A 14198-nucleotide genomic window follows, 5' to 3' on the forward strand; every position below is an offset into this window, starting at 1 on the left:
AATTTTAAGCAAATATGCTTATATCACCTTCTGGAAAAAAATCACCCTGACTAGGGTGCTTGGGTGGCTCAGTCTGTTGAGCATGGACTCTGGATTTCAGCTCAGGTCGTGATCTCAGGTTTGTGAGATGGAGCCGTGTGACAGGCTTTGTGATGGGCTCTGCAGTCTGCTTGAGATTCTCTCTCTCCCTCCTGCTCTGCCCCACTCCCCTGCTCACACTCACTCTCTAGCTCTAAAAAAAAAAAAAATCACCCTGATTGCAACATGAAGGATGAATTAGAAGGGGTAAGCATGGATTAAAGGCAAAAAGATTCATGAGGAGGCTCTAGTGATGGTCAAGGTAAGGAAAAGAGGATCTGAACTAAGGTGACAGTGGTAAAGGAGAAAAAAAAGACTATATCAAAGACAGTTAAGAGGAAGATAATTGAAAGGTTTGTTCACTGAATTTGGGAAATTGAAGAAGTGGAAAATACAAGATGGCTGGCTCCGAGATTTCAGATTTGGGCACAAATGGTAGAACCATTAACCAGGAAAGGAGATAAAGGGTGATTACATTTCATTTCATTTCATTTTTTTATTTAATTTTTTAAATTTTTATTTACTTATTCAAGAGAGAGAGAGAGACAGACAGGCAGAGGGAAAAGCAGGCTCCATTCAGGGAGCCCGACGTGGGACTCGATCCCAGGTCTCCAGGATCAGGCCCTGGGCTGAAGGCGGCACTAAACTGCTGAGCCACCCAGACTGCCCGGGTGATTACATTTTAGATGATACACTGATACACTGAGACAGTTGCCAAATATTCAGATGGATATCTAATCGGTCTGGAGTTCAGAAAAAAAGTTGTGTCTAGAGCTATAGATTTTAGCATTTATTAGTATAATGAAAGCCTTGGACATGGCTAAAACCATCCAGCATGAAATACATAAAAGGAGAAGAGGACTATGGATAAAACCCTGAGAACATCATGGTTTAGGAAACTTGCAAGGAGATGTAAAAAACAATAGCCATTGAAATAGGAAAGAATCAAGAAAAACAGTGTCACAGAGAACAAAGAAGTTTCAAAAAGACAGTGAATAAAGTTAAGTACTATAAGAAAAATGACCAAAGGGGTGTGAGAGTGGCTGAGTCCATTAAGTGTCTGCCTTCAGCTCAAGTCATGATCCTGAGGTCCTGGGACCGAGCCCTATATTGGGCTCCCTGCTCAGTGGGGAGTCTGCTTCTCCCTCCCCTACTCCTGGCTCTCTCTAACAAATAAATTCTTTTTTAAAAAAGAGAAAAATAATGAAAAATATCCCCTAGATTTGATAAGGAAGATCACTGCTAACAATAGCAAGAATAGTTTCAATGAAGATGGAAGTAGAACCTGACCACAGAGGGCTGAAGAGCAGAACGTGAAAAAGTAAAATGTGACCACTTTTTCACAATACTGAGTGATAAAGTGGAGACAAGGCATTTAATCCAGAGAATAGGGAGAGAGGATATATTCTGAAATGGAAGCAGGTTATTCCAATCTCTGAAACAAAAGGTAAGAATGTGTGTAAATGAGCCACTCTTCCACCTCAAGTTTCTGTGATTCCATCCAGGTGCTCATATGTATCTCTTTTCCACTAGGTTTCAACTATTTCTTGGCTGTTTTCACTCCTGCATTTCTCCTTTACTGTTTCTTATATGTCAAAATACCTGTTAATGTCTAGTCTTGGAAATCTATAGTGGAGAGTTACCATGTACATGCAAGATATCTGTTTTTAAGATGAGACATATTTAAATTTGCTAGCTGTTGATCTCCATATTTCATACTGAAGATGGTGACATATTCACCACAAAAGGAAACATCAAAATTGAGAAAACAGCAACAATAGCAGGGTCATGGGAAAAAGGGAGAAAGGGAAGAGAGGAAGGAAAGGAGGGAGGGAAGAAAGAAAGCTTACAGCTTACAAGAAAACAGAAAAGGGAAAAGTGAGGGGGAGGAGGAGAAGGAGGAAGGAAAAGAAAAAGGAAGAATAGAAATGCAAGTGAGACACTGCACACTGGGGAAGAGTTGAGGACACGTACGTAGATGTGAAGTTGAGCTAGCTGATCCTAGATCAAGGTAGAGAATGCTTGCTACTGTCTAATTTCTTCCCAGGTAAAAGTAGAATGTCCAGTAGTGCTATTCCCAAAAAGCATGACCACCTACCACAAGCAAGAAATTTATTACTCTCATTTTTTTCCATTACTCAAAGAAAAGGTAGAATTTAAAAAAAAGAAAAAGAAAAGATAGAATTAGTTTCTCATTTCCATGCTGGTTTAAATTGGCTGGCATTCACACTCCTTACCCTCTTTAACAAACTGATGGTTATCTCAACTGGCACAATCTTTCCATCTTTAATGTACTTTTCAATGAGTTCACCATACTGTGAAGCTGGGTTCTTCCTTTCATCACGAAGAAGTTCTCCTGCAGAAAGGTGTGTGTAGCCATATTTCTGAAAGGAACAACACATAGGAGGAAAAATCAGAATATATTCAACTCAGGGGCACCTGGGTGACTCAGTCAGTTGAGCATCCAGCTCTTGATTTTGGCTCAGATCATAATCTTGGATTGAGCCATGCATCTGGATGTGCACTAAGTCTGGAGTCTGCTTGTCCCTCTCCTTCTGCTCCTCCCCCACCTTGCTCTCTAATAAATAAATTTTAAAAATAATAATGAAATCCAGTAGTAGGACTATCAATTTTTTCCTTCATGTTAATTTCTAGTCTAATTTTTCTACAATAAACAAGCTTTGCTTATATATTTAAAAAATAATTTTAAAAATTGAGATTTCATATAATCAAGTTTGCTTAAAAAACATACTCAACCTGGTAGGACATGGTAGCTATAACAGTAACATACCATGAAATCATCCCAAAATTTATGTAACTATTCAAGGCATAAACATTTCATTATAATCCTTCATAAACACAATCAAAACTTAAATGTCATTAATAATGTCTAGAGAAATGCCTAACAAAAAACTATACAGTTCAGGGGGGAAAAAAATCTTACCACTGTTGGTTATATCTACCTTCTGTAAGATCTCTGCTTCCCTTCCCTAAACTTAAGACATCCTAACTAAACTCATCAGCACTTATACTAACCCTTTTCTGGTTTGTTCCCTTTCTCAGTAAATAGCACAAGTCCAACCTCCTCCACAAAATTAACTTTCCTGGGATCCCTGGGTGGCTCAGCGGTTTAGCGCCTGCCTTTGGCCCAGGGCGTGATCCTGGAGTGCCAGGATAGAGTCTCACGTCAGGCTCCCTGCATGGAGCCTACTTCTCCCTCTACCTGTGTCTCTGCCTCTCTCTCTCTCTCTCTCTGTCTTTCATGAATAAATAAATAAAATCTTAAAAAAATAAATTAACTTTCCTGACCACTTTCTGGAGAGTGGTCACATAACCAAATAGTGTTTTCAAGTATCACTGTCTCTCTACCTAGACCAGTACCTTCCTTACCCCTCTTAAAAGTCCATCTTCTCTTCCTCTAGTTGCAACTAGAGGTCTCATCATAAAATAGGAATACAGAGACCTATTTTATAAAAGTTAGTGGTGATGACTAAATGAGATAACGTGTGTAAGTTTCCTACCAAAGAGCCTGACACATAGTAGAAGTCCTCAATTACCTCTTTGCCATTATGATGATACTTATCTTAAACAATCAAGAAGCATTTTTTATATTATATGTATATATACCGTTTTTATACTATACACACACACACACACACACACACACACACACACACGAATATACACTCACTTTAATGGTTTTCATGGAAAGACCAAAGGGCTTAAATGAAATAATAGATATGAATAGCCTATGAAAGGTGAGTAGTATATTATTATGATTGTGATGATCATTATTATGTAGGACTTACAAATGATGCATTAGGTCGGGGTATAGGGTAATAGCTGACTAAGTCAGATAAGATGCTGTAGTGTTGCGCTGCCATTTTCCCATGACTAGAATGAGAAAACAATGCAGATCTAAGAAATAATTCTGAATAATGAAAAGCTTTTTCCTCATCATGAACATACACATTCCATTTATCAAAAGAACTATAAAATCTATTTTTAAAACGTTTCTGGGGTGCCTGGGTGTCTCAGTCAGGTAAGCCAAGGACTCCTGATTTCACCTCGTCATGATCTCAAAGTTGCAAGACTACCCCGCCAAGTGGAGCTCCATGCTCAGTGGGGAGTCTGCTTCTCCCTCTCGCTTTGCCCCTCTCCCCACTTGCTAGTATACTCTCTCTCAAATAAAATCTTTTAAAAATTTTTTTAATAAATAAGTAAATAAAAAAACACTTAATATTTTAAAAAATACACTTTTATTCTCAAATATCAGTGCACTCAGAACTATATTCAATTTTCAGTTACAACAATCATCTCACCCCAAATTTTAAAAACTTCCTAAATGGGTTTATCTCATTCATATTTAGGTATATAATAAATATTTAATATCTTAAATTTATCTTTAATTTCAACATTAAGATTTGAGGAAGCCTTGGGATCCCTGGGTGGCGCAGCGGTTTAGCGCCTGCCTTTGGCCCAGGGCGCGATCCTGGAGACCCGGGATCGAATCCCACGTCGGGCTCCTGGTGCATGGAGCCTGCTTCTCCCTCTGCCTATGTCTCTGCCTCTCTCTCTCTCTGTGTGACTATCATAAATAAATAAATAAATAATTTAAAAAAAAAAAAAAAGATTTGAGGAAGCCCACATTCCCATCTCCCTTTTAAAGTAGAATGTTTCAATTGCACAGTTCATAAAAATTCTCAATTACCCAGATTATGGTGAGTCTTCTTTTTTTAGATGCAGAAGGCATATATTCCTTACCCCTTTTTCTATTTCTAAACATCGTTAGCTAAAAGTAAGCTAGCAGTAAGGTAGTCAGCAAAGGAAAACAAACTCTAAATAGTTTACTTGCTGACTAAAACTGGGCATAAAGTTGGATGAGAATAAACAAAATTACAGTGTCACTTGTGTCTCTTAGTCATATAGCCCCTTCCATTAGAATAATCAAAAGTGGATTTAGTTGTTGAAATAGTCTTAAAAAAAAAAAACCCTCCCATCGCTTACAGAAAATGGAATACAAAATGTTTAATTATTTAAACTGTTATTCTAAAATTATTTCCACACCACACCATTTTTAAATGCCTACTTTGATCACCAAGCATAAGGAAACTTCTGAAAGATGGGTGTAGAAAAGACTATAAAAAATGAGGCGTGACCCACTCTCCCACTTACTATTACAATTTTCAAAAAGCATTTTGCAACTAGTGTCCATAAAATTTTATAGCAGCTCCATTTCCTACAACTTATTTTGTTTCCTGCTTGGAAGTCTATGCTTGCTGGATGTTCTCATCTGGTCTAGAGATTATAGCATATGGTAATATTGAATAAATGTAAAGACAAACAGTACTAAACAATGGCAAATGCTTAGTGAAGCACCAACCACACAGACTGCTCTGTACGAATTGCCTCTGCTGCATGAACAACATACATTTAGAAGCCCAGCTAGTAATTTAGAAATTAGTACATACGGTGTTGGTTTCCTGACATTGAAGTGCTCAAATTTCCAAGCTTTATATTGCATTAAAATGGGTTTTGGCATATCACTTTTTTAAAAGAGACACTAGTTGTAAACTGTAGAGGTATACAAATGATATTTTAAAAAATAATTACACACACTTTGTCAAAAAGAAAGAAAACAACCTTAACTGCAAAGTCAAAGGAAACAAGGAATTTAAATAACTGTAACCATGTCAGATCTAAACATGTGTCTTCCTCTTTCTCATCCATATCCCATTTTTAAAAATCCTCTATTTACTGCTTTTTTATACTATATTTTTAAGGATTTTGCTGAAGCTTTCCTCTTACCACAGAGTTTCTACAACAAAAAAGCAACTATTACTTACACACTAGCTATTATGGTATTTTAATAACAGCTAGACTTTAGGCAGCATGTTTTTAAAGCATTCTGTTGTCATTAAATAGTCACTGATGCCAATTTTGAGGAAAGCAAGAATGGCTATTCCCCAGGCTTAACCAAAACTTTTTCACATTCTCTGAAATTTCCTAGCAATTAAAACCTAGTGGGTCACTAACTGCGATCTTAAGAGCAACATTCAAAACCACAGCAGGTTATAAATACTATAAACTACAATAAATACAATTACAAGCTACCATTCAACTAAAAATAGTTTTCAAGTGACAAATGTATAAAAATTCATTTAGAGTAATGGTCTGAGCTTTTTACTTTCATTTTCTCCGTTGAGAAACTGAAAAACAACTCAATCAATTTTTATAAACCACATACTAAAATCTGGAGGGAGAAAAAAAGCACCATGTTCTCAATAAGGATAGAATGGCACTCGATTTTTACTACAACTAGGCGACTGTTGACTATTTTATAGTATTAAATCTCTAGTCATCTTGATGGGACTTCTCTCACTTATCAGCAATCGTCTTTCCTTCTTTCTTAATTTAAGTAATGTGGTTCTATGTGAACAAAATCAATAAAAACAACCAAAAACAAAACAACAACCTCATAAAAGAGTTCAAGGTAAAAATGATGCATAAATGGCAAGTCCTTGGAAGCGAGTAGAGATCCAGCTGCTGGATACCTCCTCTAGTTAGTGTGGCAATTAGAAAGTATATGGGGCTGCTTCTGAGCTTCATAAGAAAGGACACATAGCAGATATATTAAGTATAAATAGATTTTTAATGCAACTGTGTGCATTAAAATTATTGAATGTCCTTTAAAATAGTGGATGTATCTATGAAGCATTTAAGACTAAGTTTATTTTGCATTCCCTAAAGATTAATGAACCCTAAAATCTAAATTTTGGTTATATACTGTCAACAATGCGCCAACAGAATACCCAGAAATGCTGCAAGGACTATCCAAAGTCATCCAGATTCACCAGTCTGGTGCTTGTTGCAAACAACAGCTTTAGAGTCTACAGCCTCCCAGCAACATTTTATAAAAGCCTACCATTCACTTCAAAGGCATTTCCAATAGAACTTTTTCCAATTACTCTAAATGAGATGTCTGGTAAGGACCTTCCAAGAACAGAATCCACCAGTCTTCGGGAACTTACATTATTTTGAAGGTAAAAACCACTACACGGTGCTCAGATGCTGAAAACTGGTCAAATATTTAAGGTTCCCTCCAGTTTCATCCACAGGAAGTTTGAAAAAGGGTATTTTCTATAATCAGCATTAAAGAAAGATCAGTATTAAAAGAAAAACAAAAGATTATCCAGTGTGAGAAAAGTTGAGTGTAATAGCTAACTTAAGTTGCTTAGTGGATTTCCAATCTCATTTTTAGTTTGTTCTCACTGTATTTTCAAATATATGCACTGCATTTCACCATGCCTATTTAATTGCAAATCTACATATTAACTATAAGCTATGGAAGTTACAACAGAGCTAAACCTTTTCTTAAGCAAAAAGCTTTAGCAGACAGATTTTAAATTAACATGAAATGTGCTTTTTTCTAATTAAAGAGTGATATTTTAAAAATTTATATTTTGAAAAGAAGAGGGATATAATCCATTCAACTGCACACAATTATAACATTAAACATTTTCCTCAATGTTTTGCTCTTCATATAAGAAAACCTAAATTCAGGCAATACTTGGAATTTATTCTGAATCCATAAATATTTATTTATTTACATTTAGACATTAGGGAGTATCTATGAAGTGCCAGGTAACATTTCAGGAGAGGTAAACAGGATGTAACAGTGACCTACATATAGAAAGTGACCAGAGCCTACTATTAAATAATAAGGCAATTCTTTATACTTGCATTAACTTTTCTTAAGGAATTCAGTCTTTACCAGCACCATCTGCTTGGGGAAGAGGCTGATTCTTCAGAGGTGGGGCAAAAAGAACAATAAATAAAACAAAGCAAAGGTGAGTTAGAAACCACCCAATACTCTCTGCCCACTTGTGTAATCCTGTATATTCCTCCAACAGTTTGCAGAAGGCTCTCAGATAACGGAGGATGTGAGTACCTGATTTACATACCAAATGGCCCTTATAGCAACTGTAAATTGGAATTTTCACACTTCAACTTCATTCCAGTTGGTCATTTCCAGTATTTCTCTTTTAATTCATCTCACTCATTCTTAATCAATCTGTACTCCTTACATTAGAAAGGAATGGAAAATGGTCAAAGATGAAGACTAGGCCCAGAAACCTCTTGAGATTCCAGAAGCTCAGAAGCAATAATTTGAAAACTTCCAACATTAATGGACAGGCACAGAGGTCTTGTTAATGTTAGGAAACATTCTCTGATCTTGTTAATTGAATGATCAGTTCGTACACTGTAAGGCCTACAAGCTACACACTCATATCACTACAACCCAAGTATTGTTGCAGGTGGCCTAAGAGCCTAGAGTTCAGTTAATTCATTTCCTGTGAGAACACTTGGAGGACATGTATCAAACCACTCAGATAAAGACCCTTGCCTCTATTTCACCTTAGAAAAGAGAGGTTTTTAAAATAGTAAGCAGACCTAGTTGTACTTGTTTCTTATTTTTTAAAAAGCAAGTAACATTAAAATCAGAATATCATTTACCTAAAGAATACCAAAAATAACAAAGTCACCCTAAGAGACAAAAATGCTAGAGACTACAATTTGTAAAAAGCCTCATCACAAAAGAGCCACAACATTTTAATAGCTCAGGTTCTCTGTAACAGCTAGCATGTATTTGGATTTACGAATCAACTCTTGAGTAAAATGCGCAAAGGATACCAAATTCTGAATTCAGTAATGTATACAAGCATAGCATTTTAAGTATCTGCAAAATTATCGAACTAACGGAGAAATACACTTAGAGAAATAGAATTCAGCAAGAACCACAAGAACACAGAACCTTGCATGAAATCACATCCTCAGAAAACTGAACGTTTGTAAAAGTTAAGGGATCAAGTCTTAAAACTGAACTCTGTTCACAACCCTGTGTGACACTGGAAAATTTATGTTACCTTTCTTAGATCTCAGCTTCTTCATTTATAAACAGAATATCTATACTATCAGAAATAATATCTATACTATGCATCAGCTACAGCAAAGTATCGATATTAGCTATTACAACTAGAGGCAACTCCTTAAGAACATACTTCTAAAAACATGGTCTATACTGCTGGATTTAAGACCTACTATGAGACCTGCTAACTTCAGGGAGAAGCTAGACAAACATATTCAGGTTATTCCTGAAGCAAAGGCCAAAATAATCAGCGGCTAACCTACAAATTACATACCAATTAAGGAAAAGATCTACCAAACCGGCTCAACAGCATACAAATGTACACAAGAAAGGAGCAAAGTCAATAAATAACTACAGAGCAAGTATAGTATAACAAATGACAATCCAACCCACTATGCAAATAGTCTCAAAGGCAGAGGCTCCAAAAATTGGCATCAGAGATGTATTTGAATACATTTAAAAATTTATGAGAACCAACAGGAATTTATCTTGCTTATAAACAAATAGATCAATATCTTACCAATCAACTAGCAATGACTAATTAGAAAATATACATTTTAAAAGGTCTTATTCAAAACAGCAATAAAAACAAATTTAGGATTATACCTAAGACTAATGTACAAAAATTATATAAAGAAATTAGAAATCCTTAAAACCACTATCATAAAAAAAAAACACTGGCATCTGGCTGACTCAACCGGAAGGGAGTATGATTCTTGATCGCGGGGTCATAAGCTCAAGCCCCACAATGGGCAGAGTTTACTTAAAAAAATAAATATTTTAAAAAAATAAGTAAAAAGAAGGCATTCTGTCCGTGTTCCTGAATAGAAAGATGCAATACTGTAAATATTTTAAAATTCCACAAGTTAATCTGAATTTATTGCAACTTCAATCAAAATTCAATTGGAATTAATTTTTTAATTAATGAACTGATTCTCAAGTTTATCTGTGTGTGTGTGTGTATATATATATATGTATATATATATATATATTTTATGATAGAGAGAGAGAGAGAGAGGCAGAGACACAGGCAGAGGGAGAAGCAGGCTCCATGCACCGGGAGCCCAACGTGGGACCCGATCCCGGGTCTCCAGGATCGCGCCCTGGGCCAAAGGCAGGCGCTAAACCGCTGCGCCATCCAGGGATCCCTATCAGACAGTATAAATGTGAAAGGAGAATGGCCAAACCTGAAAATAATTTTAACAACTAGAAGTGGGAACTTGTCTTACCATGTGGCATTAAATATTATAAAATTATAATAATTAAAACAGTAGGACACTAGTATAAAAATAGGCAAACAGAACAATGAAAGTCAACAGTCCAGAAACAGACCCAAGTGTAAATGGGAACTCAATAAGTAATACACTTAGCATTTAAAAATCAGTAAGAGGAGTACCTGGCTGGCTCAGTCAGTAGAGCATACAACTTGATCTTATGGTCGTGAGTTTGAGCACCACATTGGGCATAGAGATTACTTAAAAAAAAAAAAAAAAAAAAAAAAAGTTTAAATAAATTTAAATGAAATTAAAAATCAAAGAGGAAAAGATTATCTATTAAATGATACTTGTGCAACTAGTTACCCACCTGGGAAAAAATTAAATCAGATTCCTACATCAAACTATATGTAAAACTAAAACAAAAACCCTATGACAGTATTAGAGAAAAATAATGTGCACCACTATTGCATTTCTGGCTCGGGTAGTGATCCCAGGGTCCTGGGATTGAGTCCCACATCAGGCTCTCCACAGGGAACCTCCTTCTCCCTCTGCCTATGTCTCTGCCTCTCTCTGTCTCTCAAGAATAAATAAATAAAATCTTTTAAAAAATCAAAATAAAAAAAAGAACCAAGTCAGCTAAGATTTATGTTTGACCACATAAATAATAAAAACCTCAGAACAAAGAAAGATATCATAAATATAATCAAATAACAAGGGCCTAGAAGAAAATGTTCTTAACCATACAAAGGTGAAAGGGGGTAATACAGACTGTACATAAAGAGATCATACTAACAAATAAAAAAACTTCAATACAGAAATGGACAAAGGATAAAAATAAACAATTGACAGAAAAGAAGTAAAGAACAGATGCTCAATTTCACTGGTAATCATGAAAATGCAAATTAAAACAATGTGATTCCATTTTCTATTCATCAGATTGGTAAAATAAAAAAAAAGACTGCTCTATCTGGCTATGGCAAGAATGGAGGTGCAGGTGAGGGAAAACCGGCATCCTCATACTTTGTGGGAGTGTGAATTGGTTCAGCGTTTTTAAAGGGCAATGTAGCAGAATCTATCAGAATTTAAGTTTGCACATCCTCTGGCTCAGTACTTCCGTCTGTAAGAGCTGTACTACTGAAACAGTCACACATACACACAGACGTTCTGTATATGAATGTTCACAGCAGCATCATTTGTAAACAAAATAGAAATGTTCACCAAAATACAAGTGGCTACACAGATCATTGTATTTATTACAAATGAAGTAGACTATCTATATGGAAAGCTATCCAAGATACACTGCTAAACAAAAAAATACAAGTCACAAAATAGGCAACATGTATGCACATATGTGCACATGCATTATATCTGTGTATAGACATGTCAAAAAAGGACCAGAGGGTTGTTTGGCTGGCTCAGTTGATAGAGTGAGCTACTCATGATCTCAGAATCGTGAGTTCAAGCCCCAGGTTGGGCATGGAATTTACATTTTTAAAAAAATAAGGACCAGAAAGGCACACATACAAAAATTAATAAGTGATTATATAAGGAGTACCCTGAAGTTAAGGAGAACTTTCACTTTTACTTTATGTACTTTCAAAATGTTTGAATCTTTTATAATGTACACGCACACATATTAACTTTTTAAAGTTTTAATTTTATATGCTTTTATCTAAAGCATGTATACTATCCACACATCTCTAATGGCAAATACCACAAAGAAAAATTAATATTCATTTAAATGTTTTATTAATATAAAATCCTTGGGTGTCTGGCTAGCTCAGTTGGTGGAGCATGGAACTCCTGATCTCGGGGTTATAAATTTGAGCTCCATGTTGGGTAGAGATTACTTAGAAATAAAAATCTAAAAAGAAAATGTACATATATATGTGTATACATATGTATATATAAAATCCTAAGAAAACAGCAAGATGAAATTCAAAATAGCCTCACATTAAGGATAAAATCCCTATATAAAAAAACATGTAATTTCAAGAAGAAAGGGAAACAGTACCTGTACAATCAAAAACTTTTAAAATTTAAAACTAAATCATTGTAGAGGATAGCAAAAACCAATTCAAATGTCTGAATAAAACTTTCTCTGGAAAGTGATCCATTTCTTAAACAAAAGAGAAACAAAAGTATAATATAGCAACACAAAAACATACTACATGGGCATGAAGTCAAGAGTTATAGAAGGAGACAGAAAACAGTCCAGTTTTATAGCCTAGAAACAGATGGAAATTTAGAGACAACACTCAGTTGAGAGAATCCAAAAGGCACAGCAGCAAAGGTTTAAAAGGAAACATATTTCAATGAAGCCCCACTTTAGAAACTAGAATTCAAAATTATAAGCAAGTTGTTCTGGAAATGACACCTTCATGGCAAAGACAATATACTTGTACTACCTCTAGTCTACAGAATAACCCTTTGGAGCACTTTCAGAACTTTACTGTGCCAAGCAACCTCTTTCAATTGCATTTTCTGACATAATTAATCTTGCTTAACTTTAACAAAGAATCATCTTCATTTTAGTCCACCAACCTGTACAAATAGAAGAAAGTGTGAGCAAAACCATTATTTATTTGGCTGTAAAAGATAGTACATATTTTTAAATTTGGGGTGTATAAAATTTAGTTTCATTACATTTTGCTCAATTTAAAATTAAAGTCCACAAAACGAATGAATAAACAAAAAGCAGAATCAGATCTTCAAATACAGAGAATAAACTGATGCTTGCCAGAGGGATGGGGGATGAGCAAAATGGGTGATGGGAAGTGGGGGATACAGGCTTCTAGTTATGGAATGAATAAGGTATGAAAACAGAAGATACAATATAGGGAAATGTGTCAATAATAATGTAATGGCATCATATAGTGACAGATGGTAGCTACACTTGCCATGAGCATAGCATAACCTTCAGAGATCCTGAATCACTATGTACACCTGAAACTAATATAACATTGTGCATCAACAATCAATCAAAGTCAGTCTAAGAATACACATTTTTGATAGCACAGCCATCAAAATCAAATCCTAGCCCAGCCTGGAATTCAATGTTGGCCACAGAGAACTATACCCATTTCTATAATGTAGAGCAAAATATAAGGGACTCCCAGTTCTTGATTAGAGCTTCATTTCTTCATATACAGGAAAAAGTGGTAAATGTATGGGGAATTTTATGGCAAATTTTCTTTCCTGCCATGACTATACAACAGGAAGAATGCTGGAAACCATTCTGCAAAATGGGCAACTTCTCTCACCCAGCCCAGTAGTCTGACTTACCGTGGCATCAACTATGCCTTACAATCAGTCAAGAAAGTAGTTAAGAATCTGTTACTCTCACTCTTTCTTTCCATCCACCACTCTCTCTCCTCCTCTCTCTCCTCCACCCTCTACTCTCAGTTACAGGTGTAAGACATATACTTACCAGTTACCCTCTTTTTAAAACTTATCAGTTTTTTAATCTCTGCATCATAGGCAATAGAAAGCCTAATGTGCAAGTCGTAAGGCCTCATCAAAATTAAGAACTACTGTGCTTCCAAGGATACTATCAAAAAAATGAGAAGACAACCCACAGGATGGGAGAAAATATTTGCAAATCATATAGCTGGATAAAGGATTTGTATCTAAAATATGTAAACAACTTTATAACTCAATAATAAAAAAGATAACCCAATACAAAAAGGTAATTTTTAAAATGCAATATTCTAGGAAAAAAAGAAAGAAAAAACAATAACATCAAAGGACAAAGGATCCAAATACACATTTTTCCAAAGATATTCAAGTGACCAGTAAGCTTGAAAGCTTGAAAGTGGGAAAGTTGCTCAACATCACTAGTCACCAGGGAAATACAAATCAAAATCATAGTAAGATACCACTTCACGCCCACTGGAATAGCTATTTAAAAAAAAGAAAGAAAAAAACAGATAAGAAGTGTTGGCCAGTACATCAAGAAATTAGAACCCTTATAC

At 35.5% G+C, this 14198-nt stretch overlaps 1 protein-coding gene across 2 annotated transcripts in view; it reads right to left on the reverse strand.

The window, feature by feature from the left end:
* CMPK1 (cytidine/uridine monophosphate kinase 1) overlaps positions 1-14198 on the reverse strand; it is a 31995-nt gene that overhangs the window by 5497 nt on the left and 12300 nt on the right. Inside the window, exons 1-2 of one of the 2 annotated variants that reach the window (XM_025420168.3) lie at positions 3888-3972; positions 2316-2462 (exon numbers count right to left, since the gene is read on the reverse strand). In XM_025420168.3, the coding sequence (XP_025275953.1) occupies positions 2316-2462; positions 3888-3962 (222 nt within the window). In that variant the 5' untranslated portion in view covers positions 3963-3972. Of the gene's footprint in view, positions 1-2315; positions 2463-3887; positions 3973-14198 lie in introns of those variants that run through there. The other variant, XM_025420167.3, reaches the window with a different exon arrangement.

This window comes from Canis lupus, chromosome 15, assembly GCF_003254725.2.
Source record: "Canis lupus dingo isolate Sandy chromosome 15, ASM325472v2, whole genome shotgun sequence".
NCBI lineage: Eukaryota > Metazoa > Chordata > Mammalia > Carnivora > Canidae > Canis > Canis lupus.